The sequence below is a fragment of the Haliotis asinina genome, chromosome 4 (genome assembly GCF_037392515.1).
Source record: "Haliotis asinina isolate JCU_RB_2024 chromosome 4, JCU_Hal_asi_v2, whole genome shotgun sequence".
Classification (NCBI taxonomy): Eukaryota; Metazoa; Mollusca; class Gastropoda; order Lepetellida; family Haliotidae; genus Haliotis; species Haliotis asinina.
Window position 1 is genome coordinate 21,235,297 of NC_090283.1, and position 15,058 is coordinate 21,250,354.

At 40.8% G+C, this 15,058-nt stretch overlaps 1 protein-coding gene across 1 annotated transcript in view; it reads right to left on the reverse strand.

The window, feature by feature from the left end:
• The window catches only part of LOC137281367 (proline-, glutamic acid- and leucine-rich protein 1-like), a 16,372-nt gene continuing 1,314 nt past the window's right edge, over window positions 1-15,058 (reverse strand). The window contains exons 3-16 of the mRNA XM_067812552.1: window positions 14,468-14,573; window positions 13,493-13,642; window positions 11,834-11,905; window positions 10,857-11,055; window positions 9,654-9,774; window positions 8,577-8,664; window positions 7,730-7,824; window positions 6,876-6,983; window positions 6,228-6,366; window positions 5,536-5,686; window positions 4,746-4,801; window positions 3,963-4,169; window positions 1,826-2,470; window positions 1-484 (exon numbers count right to left, since the gene is read on the reverse strand). Coding sequence (XP_067668653.1) covers window positions 425-484; window positions 1,826-2,470; window positions 3,963-4,169; window positions 4,746-4,801; window positions 5,536-5,686; window positions 6,228-6,366; window positions 6,876-6,983; window positions 7,730-7,824; window positions 8,577-8,664; window positions 9,654-9,774; window positions 10,857-11,055; window positions 11,834-11,905; window positions 13,493-13,642; window positions 14,468-14,573 — 2,197 coding nt within the window. The 3' untranslated portion in view covers window positions 1-424. The remainder of the gene's footprint in view (window positions 485-1,825; window positions 2,471-3,962; window positions 4,170-4,745; window positions 4,802-5,535; window positions 5,687-6,227; window positions 6,367-6,875; window positions 6,984-7,729; window positions 7,825-8,576; window positions 8,665-9,653; window positions 9,775-10,856; window positions 11,056-11,833; window positions 11,906-13,492; window positions 13,643-14,467; window positions 14,574-15,058) is intronic.

Genomic DNA, 15,058 nt, shown 5'->3' on the forward strand with positions numbered 1-15,058 from the left:
TCATAATAGCAACTTAATGATGAAACCTGTGTCTACATTGAAATTACGGGTTGTGAGTTATTTTGTGGGCTAGTGACTTCTAGTTATAGAAAGCCGGACTGGCTAAATTTGGAAACTATCTCGCACATCGACTGACACGTAACTTCATGGGTACACGTCACTCTGCACAATTATGTCCTCTTGGAGTGCCAGATTTCAGTTTCTCCTGTACTGTCACTGGACCGCTCTTCACGTCAATGGGCTGGAAGGACTTACTGGTTTCATCAGAACATACTGCTTCTATGGTCCAGTGGACAAAGCATTTGCCTTGAGAGCAGAAAGGTTGGGTTTTATTCCCCAGTCTCTGTATCAACAGTCTAGTCTAATTGATGAATCAAGCATGCTTCAAAGTTTCACATCTTTATTTCCAATCAACTGACATCAGTTAGTCCGAATCTGGTTCAGCATCCACAAAACTCAGCAGCATGGCATCGACCTCACCACTCTGTAAGGAGAAGTAAACTATCATATCACCAAGGCATCATGACTAGACATGATTTTGACAAGACGGTCAAAGAGCAAATGAAATATACAGACAAAAAACAATCTGTACCTACAGAAAATTGAGCAACTTGTTGATACTGGGATATCAAATATGTTTGAGAAAAAGTCTAAAGAAATGGTTGTGTATATGGTTCAACAAAAATACTGGAACAAATGATCAGTGAAAGTGTTGCCTGGAAATATCTGTTTGGTTCAGGAAAAGAAGCACTGACTTCACACGCAACGCTGTCATTAATATCATGAGAAATGTCACAAGTACTTGACACGCAAAGCTGTCATTAATACCATGAGAAATGTCACAAGTACAAAGACAAATCATCACCTTCTATGAACATGACCTCCCACTAAATTACCTTAATGTAATATTTAGGCTGCTTGGGACCTTGCAAGTGCTTCAGCCAGAATTTTTGAATTGCCAATTGGCAGCTTCATCACTAAAATGTGTGCAAATACAGCTGAGACTTTTGCCAGTCAAGATAACAATGGCACAGAACACCAGGCTAGCTATTCTTGAAACGTTCGTAGCCCTACGAACTTCTTAAGCCCATTCTTAACACATTAGCTACAATCAAAGTTAAGAATTCTTATGGCTACGAATGGTTCAAGAATAAGGGCCCTGTATATCATGTTAAATGTTGTGCAATGGGTTCACACTAGCACTGCATATTTTTTAGAATGAATGACGCAATGGCATTGCCTGGCTGAAGAACAGGACGTTGTGGGTGAGTGAGTTTAAACTGGACCAACAAAAACATCTTGGAAAGTAATGGAAACGACAAAATGCTGAAAACAGTTTTTGGTCAGCAGCAAATGAAAACACTACTGGTTATCCAAACGGCCATTGTTAACTGATCTGCTTTAATATACATTCACCATGACCACTGAAGGATTAAGGTTCCTTTGTTGTATAGCACCACACTTAATATTCCACTCAGCAGCAGTCTGTAAATAATCAAGTCTGGACAACACAATCCAGTGATCAACATCATGAGCACTGATCTATGTAATTGGGATACAATGCATTGGATATTGAAGGTCAGTTCCAACCTGCATCTTCATGTGTCTCTTAGGACCTAGTATACATAGCATGACCATTGATTTATGCTGTTTGGATGCAATGATGTGTCAACTAAGCACCTGATCCCATTGGTTGTCTTTTACGACAAGCAAGGGTTGCCAATTCTAACCTGGATCTTCATGAGTAATTTCAAAATGCATGGAAACCTACACACCACAAATAGCACATGATTTGTATAGAAGTAAATAAAATGTAACATTTTACCCTCATCTCCTGACCACTTGACTCAATCTGTTGGGAGGATTCTATGGATGTTGAAGGCACAATCTTCCCTTCCCCACTCTCCATTTCTTCCACCATCTTTGACCCTGACACAGGGACAGAATACTGTTCTTTTTCCACCTCAGATGCTACCAGTTCTGGTGTCCTCACAGACTTTTGGTCACCAACTTCTTCACACGTTTCTTGACCAGCTGTCTTGTCCACCATCACAACATCATCCACTCCATCACTGCTGGTCACTTCATCCTCAACTACGCTCTCTGGACTTTCAGGAGCAGCTCTATTTGTCACAAGTACACTTGATGAAGATATATTTGGATCTTTCGCGACAGTCTCGGACAACACACGATCAGACTGATCAACACTGTTGTGATCTGTAGATGCCGATTCCAGTTTGTGTTTGTCAGTCACTGAAATGGTTTCTGAGGAATTATGTGTATCAGAGCTCTGTATGGTGGATGTTTGGGGACTAACTGTGGTGATGTTGTTGCCATTCAGGTCAGCATCAGCAACAGCAGTGTGTACTGTGATGGTGGTCTGTGTGAGACGTGGTCCCCGCAGACAAGGAGCACGAGGATGGACGAGGCACTCACACACTGTCAGGGCTTCTTGACAAATGTACGACACCTGTAACAGGCAAGTGAGTGAGTGAAGTGAGTGAGTGAGTGAGTGAGTGTGAGTGAGTGAGTGAGTGAGTGAGTGAGTGAGTGAGTGAGTGAGTGAGTGAGTGAGTGAGTGAGTGAGTGAGTGAGTGAGTGAGTGAGTGAGAGAGAGTTTTGCGTTGCCTTTAGCAATATTCGACCAATATCACAGCAGGGGACACCAGAAATAGGCTTCACCCATGTCTACGTGGAAATTGAACCAGAGTCTTTGGCATGACAAGTAAAGCTCTAACCACTAGGCCACAGACTGCCCACATGAGGGATGAGAGAAGGTTATCATATCATTATTATCAGTAATTTAACAAGTCATAAAGAATACAACCCATCATTCAAGATGGTTGGTTGGCTTGTTGTTTAACGCTGTACTCAGCAATATTACATGGTGTCGGTCTGTAAATAATTGAGTCAGGACCAGACAATCCAGGAGCCTCCTTTGTCAACCAAGTCAGCGAGTCTGACCATCCATGGATTGCTGAAGACTGATTCTAATCCAAATCATCATGGATCACATTCACTGATTCAGTGAAAAAAGTTCACTGCATCTAATGTAAAATAGATACATTTGATGTCTAGATATGTTTGATTTTATATGAGTCTGTACCAAATATGAGTCTGCCTACCACCTCAAATTTGCTCTCTGCATTTGAGTAAAAAAAATTGATGTTATATGGACTGCTGTCAACCTCAATAACTTGAAGAATTATCTGGAATTTTACTGGACTTTGGTCTGTTTGTTTGCTGCCCACACACTAAATGACCTGTCACCAAATAATGTACAAAGCTATGATTTCTGGCAACCCCTCACAACTCATTGACAATCATGTTTGTTTGTCAACCCCTCTGGAACTTTTGTCACCCTCAGCAATATTCCAGCTATATAGATGTGGACTATAAATTATCAGAACCAAAGGCTACATTTTGCCACTTTCTAACAGGCATTATTTAATCATAACATTTAATCAAAATATTTCTTCCCACTGATGATATTTCCAATATGGCTGGGACTGGTAATCTAGTTTGTCCTAGGCCAAAGTTTCCATGGGGTAGGTTTGGCCGGGGAAAAAGGTTGGCCTGTTACAGCCGATACCCAGGATGGGTGGATAATGACTTGTAGCCGGGTACCTGCCTCATTACCATGACCCGTTATGACCACATGACAAACAGACTAAACAATTTAAGTATTATTTCATGTTTAAAAGGTTGTATTGTCTTTGAAGATTTCCATACTATCATGCCGTCACTTAGAAATGATACATGGTTTGGAAAAACTTGAAATTGTAACCTCTGAGCTGAAGAATGTAATGCCCTTTCTTACAAATTAGATGCCAGGAATTAACATAACAGGTATTTGGATAGGGTAGGGTAATAGGGGTGGGATATATGGGTAGAAAATTTTGACCCGTCTCAACACTAATTTCTAATCAATTTATCCTGCCCTAGCTGACTCTACAACGTACCTCGATGCTGGGATCTTGCAGACCTGACCGAAACAACATCAGACTAACTTGTAACGGTGATGCCACCTTAGGATGTGTCTGTAGACTACATGCCAGCAGTGTTCTGTAGAGACCCTCACGACATTTGGCACTGCCGTACGGAACTGGTGCCTCCAAGATGTTCTGTTGAATGAGCATTATTGTGCTCACCACGCAGTCAATGATATCCTGAGAAGGCAAATTAAAGTAATTCTATCACAAAATGATTTGCGTGTTATGTATCCCTATGATATCTATTTTCAGTACTGTCCGTGGTTTTCGTTCAAACTTTGTCGGCAACTTGGCACTGATTCCCTACTTATGCTGTAAATCCAAGGGAGATAACTCATGTAGTCTTTTTCAAAGTGACGTCAACTGAGCTATCAACTAAGTGAGTGAGTGAGTGAAAGTGTGAATATTAGTGCTGTAACAATGCATTGAACTGACAGATTGCAACTGTTCAGTCTCTGATAGCATTTAAGCGATGGTAGAAAAGAAAAACTATTGATCCATCAATAGATGTTATGTGAGACTACTGATAGTATAGTAAATAGTTAAGCACTACTGTACCAAGTTTATTGAGGACATTTACATGGCCGATCGGAGAAATCCACTCCACCCAGGGACTCAGTCCATGGTATTCGTCAAACACTGAGAAACGAGCCTCACACGCTGTACCCATGTGGGAAATCGAACGTCAGTCTTAACTTATGCTGCCTCACCACTCCTAAACTACTTCCATAAAGTAAGTGTAACATGTTCTACCTGATAAATCTTATCTTTCAGAACATCTCCAAATCTGGATACAAAGAGATGGAGCACTGAAACATAGTGATGTAGATGTTTAAAATAGGCCTGCAAAAACAAAGCAGAGAATAAACAAACAAAACCATTCTCCTGAAAATATGGTCCTCATAACAGTATAACATACACAAAAGTTCCTTTTTTCCTTCCCAAGGATTCTTCATAACTTTGTAGTGCACAGATTGTAAAGAAATGATGGCAAAACTAAAGGAACACACACTTGTGTTTTCATACAATCCTTTACTTTACCCTCTCAGTATATGAGAAGTCCCTAGATTCAAATACCATGGTAATCAGATATATCCCTAAACCCTTCAATTGCTTCTAACGCTTCAATGACTCTTCATTTTAGTCCAGGGTTCCGCTCCTCAAACAACAGTCGTAAGTCCATGTTAAAGTATGGGAGATGCAATCATCTTAGCTCTACTATCGCTTTGAGGAAAAGGGTCCTGGAGTTTCCAAAAGGATGAAGATGAGTTGTTGCCCTTAGTTCACAAGGATCTGCTCATATGTTCTATCAGAGGCTGATATGCTGTGAAAAATAATCATTTCAGTCACATAAAAGAATGTCAGCATTATTCCTGCTATCTACAAATAATCAATTCTGGAGCAGAAGATCCTGTGAATGATATTGCTATCAATGATCTGCATCATCAGGGTACGATGTCATTAACCAATCAACCGTTCATTCCATCCATTTCGTTGGGACCAATATAGGAACTGTGACCCAGAATCCCCATGGGAAATATACCTTGCAAGGCGCTGCTGGTGACAATGCTGTTGGCAGTGTGGGACATCTTCCTGTGTGAGCTGATGCCTTCACTCAACTCCTGGTAGCCACCTCGCTTCTTCTTCTTCTTGGTTGGAGGCGGGTCAAAGCTGCACTTCAGACTGCCCTTCAGCTATCACGGAATATGGACATACCACGGACAATGCAGACATACCAAAGTCAATATTGACATAAGGTCAATGGAGACATACCAAGTTCAAAGCAGACATACCAAGGTCAATACAGGCATACCATGGTCAATGCAGACATACCATTGTCAATACTGACATAATAAGGTCAATGCAGACATACAGTGGTCAATCCAGACATACCATTGTCAATACTGACATACCAAGGTCAATGCAGGCGTACCATGGTCACTGTAAACATACCATGGACAACGTGAATATATTATAAAAGTTACCCAGTAATTACTTAATAAATTCAGGAAACATTTATCATGGCTAGTTGATAACAAAGTATATAATGGTTCAACCTGTTGCGTTCAATTGCTGCATACACAAACTCATAACTACTAATAACAGAAGACCAATCACAAATGTCAAAATCCCAAATACTGACTGACATTTATGAAAGCAAGAGGCTCTCATGCACATGCTTATTAATAGTTGATATGTTCAAACAATCACTGTGCAACAATCTGGCTATACTACCTTGAGTGTGTCTGCGACAGGTGTAACATCATGCAGGACCTCCTTGACTAGTTCCTTCTCTTCCGTCACCAGGTTACATACCCCCCCGACCACCTTCAGCCAGTGGATCAGGCTGCTGTATGTCGCCTCCCTCGGAATGCTGCAACAAAATTGTAGTACTGTATCACATATTGCACTCTGGCTGCAACAATATTGAAGTCACCATCATCACCATCACTACCATCACTACCACCACCACAATCATCATCATCATCATCATCATCATCATCGAAGATATACTCGTGCCACAGTGATCCTTTCCCTGACCATGTCCTACCAATTTGACCAGCCATTTCTGTAAACTGTTCGAATGGCATCATCGTTATGGATGATCAATAAAGAAATTGACAATTCATAAAGACTTGTCATTCATATTTTCCCCAGCTGTGCAAGGAACTGAAGATTGATGTCCTATCAAAGTACTGCCAAACTGTAGGAATCTTCATTGTTAAGGTCATGACTTAACTACGTGCCAGACCACCCCTTACAACGCATGTCCTCCCTCTCCTAGCAGGTTGTGTCCTCCCCCAACATTGTGTCCCTCCCTCCCCCACTCATATTGAATGTCCCCAGCTGTATTCCCAACCCTTGCAAATCTCTGTCTCTCACCTGAGCGGCCGTTCCTGGGCGTACACTGGATCCAGGTGTGTGAAGGTCAGACACTGGAGGAACAGCTTGTTGATGAGGTCACTCAAAGGAAGTAACTGTGTACGGCAGCTGTGTAGAAGAAGTAACACTGGGATAATCCTGGACATCTCCAGGGTACACATTCTGATAGATTTCTGCAATATTCTTGATGCTTCTGCGACTTGACCTGAAAGGCTTATTACCTCCCTTTGCTGGCTCCACATTCTCACAGAAGCCAATCAGCTAGGTCGTTGTTACAACCCAGCTTGCCAGTGTCAACAAAGGTAGCTGTCACAACTGTGAAGGTTTGTTCGTAATGTGACTTAGAATTTGGGGAAATCATGCAGACAAATTTTTCAAGATACGGTCTATTTAAATCTACAATGTTGATTTCAGAGAGTGAGTGAGAAAATGGTGAGAAATACCTTCTCTTGAGTTTCATTTTTTCCTTCTTATTAATCTGAACAAACTTGCTTGCCTAAGGTGAGACCACATGCACTACATTTACTTCATTGTGGGGCAGGACTGCATACTTAAAATTCTCAAGAGTCAAACCGCCAAACACAGTCACCCAACCAAGGACTGTCCGAGTCCAGGTAGCTTAAGTTCAACTGATTTGTGACCTAAGTTCCATGCAGAGGACCACATGCCACAACAGATTAGATTTCAGACAAAAATAAAAATCTCAACTTTCTAGCAGTTGTAGAGAAATACACACATCATGGCATTTCAATGGACTAGTTGATTACACTTCAATGAGAAACAACCAAAACTAATGCAGATTCCCATTTGTGAAAATTAAAGATGTACCAAACCCTACTTTATCAATGACATACCTCATAATGAGGGCAGTGAGGAGATCAAGACTGGACTTGTGCAACTCAGGCAGGTGCGAGAACAGTCGGATCCTGTCTGTTGTGGGCCGAGCCAACTGAAGTGATTGAAAAATCTAATAAAGTACAGTCTGTGTTATTCCCTGGAATTTAGCTGGTTTATTTTGCGATGTTTTTGCTCACACGATACCTTGTGGTTCTTGGATATGATCCACAGCAAATGTAAGCTTTAAACAGATTTCTTGGTTGGATTGTGAGCTGATTGTGTGGGTCTTTGGATGATTGCGTGAGTGCTTGATTGAGTTTAGTTTTATACAGCACTCAGCAATATTCCAGCTATATGGCAGCGGTCGGTGAAAAATCGAGTCTGCCCCAGGCAATCCGGTGATCAACAGCATATGCATCGATCGGTGCAATTAAGAACTGATGACATGTGTCAACCAAGTCAGAGAGCCTGACCACCTGATCCCTTTCGTCACCTCTTACAACAAGCATGGTCACCTTTTGGGGCAACCATGGGTTGCTGAAGACCTATTCCATCCAGTATCTTCATGGGTCGAGGGGATGAGTGGGCAGTTGGATGGGTTAATAGTTGAATGAGAGGTTGAGTGGGCAGTTGGATGGGTTAATAGTTGAATGAGAGGTTGAGTGGAGAGACTGAATGAATGATTGATAGAGGTTGAGGAAGAGGTTGAATAAGTCGCTGTGCAAGTGGATGAATGAGAAGTTGGGAGGATGAGTTGGTTAATTTATCATTTTAACACTTACACTGCTTTCTTTTTGTAATATTCCACCAACAACAAGGCTGATAACAAGAGAAATAGGCTTCCATGAAATGTATGACACATACCAGCATTCTGTAGTTGATGGCCAGACACCTGCATACCACGCCCAATATGTCCTGTGCTGGTATTTTCACAGATGAAGGATGCTTCTCACTGCAAGATACATTACACTTTACATTGGTAGGTATCCAACATATACCGGTACATATGTTCGTCTTTTCACTGATTGTAGCATACTGACACTAATTACTCAATTCCAAAAAATATACAAAATGCTTAATTCCACAACTCTAACCTGCAAGAAATAACAGGCAGATAATATATCTTTTATATCAGAGTGGTGCCAGTGTGAATCACTTTTGTCTTCTGCAAAGACATGGCAGGATTTGACATATTCCTCAGGGAGCTGAGAACGTGATTCGGGCGCAAAATTGGGGAAGACGAGTGTTGCACTTTCGATCCACATCTAACTTTACTATCAGCAATTTTCCTGCAATATCATACTGAGGATATGAATGTAATACATAAAAATGAGGAATCAAACGTAGGTCTTAATCGTCATAAGTGAACACATTGAAAACCTGATCATCTCTATTGCACAATGTTTAACGGTATGCTTGCATGTTAAGATTGACATCTACTTATTCATTTACTATGTGAACTTATAAGGCTTATCCTGTTATAAAAAAGAATAACATGGCATTTAATCAACATATTTTTTTAAAAAAATATTGTTTTAACTTTGACAGTTTTTCAGCAAGAGCCATTAGTCAAATGAAGCCAGATAGCTATCATAGTGCAGTAAATACTAAAACTCTAACTGCAAGGCAAAAATGGGAACAGAAAATGAAATTCCATAACTTATATGGCAACACTGATATGTATGTATATATGACTGATGTCAGGCTGTTGATTTACAAAAAATAATTGCTGATTAGGAGGTGTCTTGTACAGAAAATCGAAAATACTGTTTGTGACAATACAGTGATGGGCCCGAGCATTACTATAAGTGTGTGCAATCTTGTAACAGAAAGCAGAACATGATGTACTCGACAGGAAGCTGAGAATGTGATGTGAGTGCAAGTTGACCGTAGTGATAACTGTGTAGCAACATGTTCAGTATGTCATTATCATCCACATACCCAAGCAGTGCCTGCAGACACATTCCAAGTGTCTTGTACCGTACAGTCAGGATGTTACTTCTACCAGGTTCAGTGTCTGGAGCAGAGGAGAAGATATTCTCCTCTGATGTCGGCACTTCATCTGTAAAACATTCCACAGTGAGTGAGTGAGTGAGTGAGTGAGTGAGTGAGTGAGTGAGTGAGTGTGTGTCTGTGTGTGTGTGAGTTGGGTTGTACACCGTTTTTTGGAATATTCCTGCAAAATCATGGCGTCGAACACCATAAATGGGCATCGCACACTGTACCCATATGGAGAACCGACCCCAGTTGTTGGTGTAACGAGAGAACACTTTAACCAATAGGCTGCCCCCTGGTCCCGTTCACACAAAGTCTGACACCAAAATCTCTTTCCAAGTCAATTCTCATGACTTTCCTGACCCACGAGACCTACATTTCCTCAAGGTCTCATTAACAACATTACTTACAAACTACAGCCTCAATGGACAGAAACAGTATGTAAATGCCTCCATGTTATCAGATATTTGCTTGCCACTGTGACTTGAATACAACCTCCAAAACCATGCTTCTATCTAGTCTATTGTTTGGTGATGTCACTGGCATCACGTTTCTTGTTTGTGATGCTGATGACATTCAATTTTGTAAATTTGTGGTTTACAAAATTGTGATTAATCCAACAACAAAACTTATGTTGCTCTTTATTGTTTGATTCAGTTTGGGAATAGTGACATTTTCTACTCTTCAATCTTTAGATATCAGTCTAATGAAAACAATAATGATGATGATGAGTGAGTGAGTGAGTGAGTTGAGTTTTACGCCGCACTTAGCAATATTCCAGCTATATGGCGGCGGTCTGTAAATAATCGAGTCTGGACCAGACAATCCAGTGATCAACAACATGTGCATCGATCTGCGCAATTGGGAACCGATGACATGCGTCAACCAAGTCAGCGAGCCTGACCACCCGATCCCGTTAGTCGCCTCTTACGACAAGCTGAGTCGCCTTTTATGGCAAGCATGGGTTGCTGAAGGCCTATTCTACCCCGGGACCTTCACGGGTCGATAATGATGATGATGATGATGATGATGATGATGATGATGATGTTTACTTATGTTTACTTCGGCTCCAGCTGTTCATACAACACTGTCAATGCGAGCTACCAATAATAACAAAAAGGAACCCAACCCCCTGAAGTCACACAGTACCTGTTTCCAGGCTTTCATAGAGACAGGAGAGACAGTGATTGAGAGAAGAGAGCAGGACCCGGCACATCTCCATCCATCCATCCATCTGCTTGGCTACCTGACTAGGCCCTAGTCGAGCCAGGAGTGACAGACAACGGATGCTGGCAGCGCTCGGACTTGGACGATCTAGCTGACGCAGCATCATGGATTCAATCTTTGACTAGACGAGAAAACAACATGACTCCATAAATTGCAAGATGCAAGAGAAAGATTTCTTTGAAAGTGAGACTTACAGAATTTTTCATAGTTACACCACCTAAGCGAGAGTTGACAAGAAAACGATACTTGGCCATTGTGAATTTTACTTGATGCTGAATTGTTTACAGTTGATATGCATTACAGCAAACAGAAATGTAAAGCATAGATAAACAAGAACAAAACGAAGACCAAAAGGTTTTTTGCCACACTTAGATAATATTCCCATTGTAATACGTAAGTCTGTCAATACTTGAATTGTGACTGTACAATCCAGTGATCAACAGTACAAGCATTGATCTACACAACTGGGATATGATGTCATGTTTCAAAGAAGTCAGTCAGTCAGTCAGTTTTTACCGGATCTTCATGGGTTAACTGTGTCATTCACAGATTTTTTTAGAAGAGTTCCATTCAGTATCAGTTTCTTGAACAATATTCCAGGAGTATGACAGATGTCTGCAAACATTCAAGTCTGGACTAGACAATCCAGTGATTGACATCATTAATATAAATCACAATCGGGATACGATGACATGCATCAAGCATGTCATTGAGCCTGAACATACTACCCTTTATTTCCTTCTAAAGACAAAGATGGAGATTAATTCTAACTTGGATCCTAGCAAATCTCAGTAGAAGTTCTAGAATTACCATAAACAGTTTCTGAAACTGATGGGTCCAAAAGCATTATTTTCAGTTTTTAGGCAGTAAGTGAAATTTTTTACATCAATGACTCTTACCCTAAACACCCTGCAGGGACCGGGGAAGTGAGACACGCATGAAGCAAGACATCGCGTTGCTGCCTCCTGCCACTGAAACAACACAAGTCAGTGAGATTGTGAGTGAGTGAGTGAGTGGGTGGGTGAGAGTGAGTGAGTGAGTGAGTGAGTGAGGTTTTTTTTACTCCGCATTTAGTGATATTACAGTTATATGGCGACATGTGTTAGTGAAGTGAGACCAGAGAAATGAGACACACTGTAAGTCAGTGAAGTGAGGCCAGAGAAATGAGACACACTGTAAGTCAGTGAAGTGAGACCGGTGAAATGAGACACTGTAAGTCAGTGAAGTGAGACTGGAGAAATGAGACACAACATATGCCAAGGAAGTGAGACCGATGAAATGAGACACAACTCAAGTCAGTGAAGTGAAACTGGAGAAATGAAACACAACATACGTCAGTGATGTGTCAGAGGAGAAATGAGACACAACAAACATCAGTGATGTGATAACGGAGAAATGAGACAATGTAAGTCAGTGTAGTGAGACCAGAGAAATGAGACACAACATACACTAGTGAAGTGAGACCAGAAAAATGTGACACAACATACGTCAGTGTAGTGAAACCAGAGAAGTGAGACACAACTTAAGTCAGTGAGGTGAGACCAGAGCAATGAGACTCAACTTAAGTCAGTGAAGTGAGACCAGAGAAATGAGACATAACATACGTCAGTGTAGTGAGACCAGAGAACTGCGGCACAACTTACGTCAGTGAGGTGAGACCAGAGAAATAAGACACAACATACGTCAGTGAAGTGAAACCAGAGAAATGAGACACAAGATAGGTCAGTGAAGGAAGACCAGAGAAATGAGACACAAGATATGTCAGAGAAGTGAGACCAAAGAAATGAGAAACAACGAAGCTCCATGAAGTGACACCAGAGAAATGAGACATATATGCTTTTAGCAATATTCCAGCTATATTACAATGGGCTACACCAAAATGGGCTTCACACAACGTACACATGTAGGGACTCGAACCCCGCTCTTTGGCGTGACAAGTGAACGCCTTAACCACTAGGCCATCCCACTGCACTAATTAGGATCAAAACCCATGACCATGTTAAATCAGCACTTTCAACAATATTTGGATGACCACATTATTATAAATACACTAACAGGGTTTTACGTTAGCCTGCAGAACTAGAGGTCAGGGGAACACATCTAATAGGGGTGCTGAGGTAGTCTAGTGCTTAAAGTCGCACCAAAGCTGAGGGTACAATTCCCCACATGGGTACAATAATCCAGTTAATTTCTGGTATCCCTTGTCATGACATTGTTGGGATATTGCTAAAAGTGGTGTAAAACCCAACTCACTCACAACTAATAGTGTGAAGGGTCTCACTAGAAATATGAGTCTCCTGTCAAGTACTGAAATGGTGTAAAAATCCCAAATTACTTTAATTAGATGAGCTTCATAAATCTAGTTTAGAATTGGTGATAGTGAATATTGTTCATTTGATACAATGCAGTATGTTTCTGAGTGCACATGGACTTTATGCACATTTCTATGTTGAATGAAACCATGATGGCATTTTAACTATAAGAAACAGTTACCAAGGTAACGTTAATCCCGGCTACGCCTTCATGATGTTATCCATCATTGTTGCATGTAAACTTACAGCTGATGTTGCTGCGAGGAGTAAGGGTAGGAATTTAGGTATGATGGATGCCGAAATCTCCCGGTTTATCTCGGGGAAGCTGCTCGATGTTGCTAACATCTCTGCTAGGATCTGACAAGACTGCTGCTTCTCTTGCACATCACCGTGTGACTGAAAGGTGTTCAAACCAACTTTAAAAAAAACATCATTAAGTATACAAAGTATGAGAGGCACAATGTCATACAGTTTTGACAATATTGGGACGTATGCACTCATTTTAGATTCCTATTGATGTAATAACAGACACATCATCCCTTACAACTTGCCTAAAAAAAATAGTCCAATCAATGATTGTGACTTCAAGGTAAACAGCTTCCAACAAGGAATACTTGCCATGTATGGAATGCTGCGTACATCGAAAACTGTCTCATGCTGTGTTGTCGGTGTTTGCAGAACTGGTTTCAATCACAAGTACACAGAATGCTCATAAAGACTGCTCCAAGGGACATAACTCTTTGGGGTTTGCTTCTAATTATGTGTGGCTGGTAGAGGGTGTGAGATTCGAGTTAATGCAACATTGCATTAACAATTCATTCAAACTATTTAATATTGCAACATAAATACGTAATTTTGGGGGGAATAAATCATATGGCAGCTTTATGGTTTTTTTCAAGAAAGATATTGTGGGAAATAGTGCACTTAAAGCACATACATGAAAATAGTTTCAGCGATCATTCTAGACTAAACTATCTGAAAATCAGGAAAATTGGCTGACTTGTGGTGGATAGGATGACCATATACATCTTAGAAAAAAAGGTCAAGGTTTAATTTAGCTATGACCACCAGACCCAAGAGCAACCTTTTATTGAAAAGAGAAACTCTACCCTAACTGAAGGTGAAAAACGTAATCATTTGTATCTGACTAGCCCTCAACAATCTGTCTACATACTTTACTATTGGGACAGATGACCAGAGGGAACTTGTCGTGATTCTCACCTGTAAAACCTGCAACAGCAGCTTGAACCAGGTGTTCACATTTGCAGTGAACACTTCTGTCGAACATTGTGAAACCAGTCTCTCAAGCAACACCAGACCATCATACCTAGAGGCAAGCAGACCGTAGTAAACATACTTTAATTGGTGCCATTGGTTGGACCAAAAAAGTGGATCCTCACGAACATGGATAGACGGGAGGTAAGAGAGAAAGAAGTGGCGTATATTTGAAACATACAATTTTGACACTGATTTCAAGGTTCAAGTTAGGGGGTCAGCTTATCTATGTGATCTGCTTTTTTATGGTATCCATTGGACAAGGCAGTTAGTGTGAAGGTCAGTATGGTACAAGGCCTTAGGTTTGGTCAGTTTGGGTTTGGTTTATATGATATGTTCACAATGCAGGAAATTGATATCCAACTAAGAAATGCATAGATTCTGACAAAATGTTTTGATATTAAGTGATTTAGAAAAGGTTAAAAAGGTACATACAATGAAAACATTAGCCTGCTTGCACCAGTCCTGACCAATGCTTGCAAATAAGCCTGAGAGACAGACATGGAAACAACAATTAACATCTAAAATGTCTTTGGT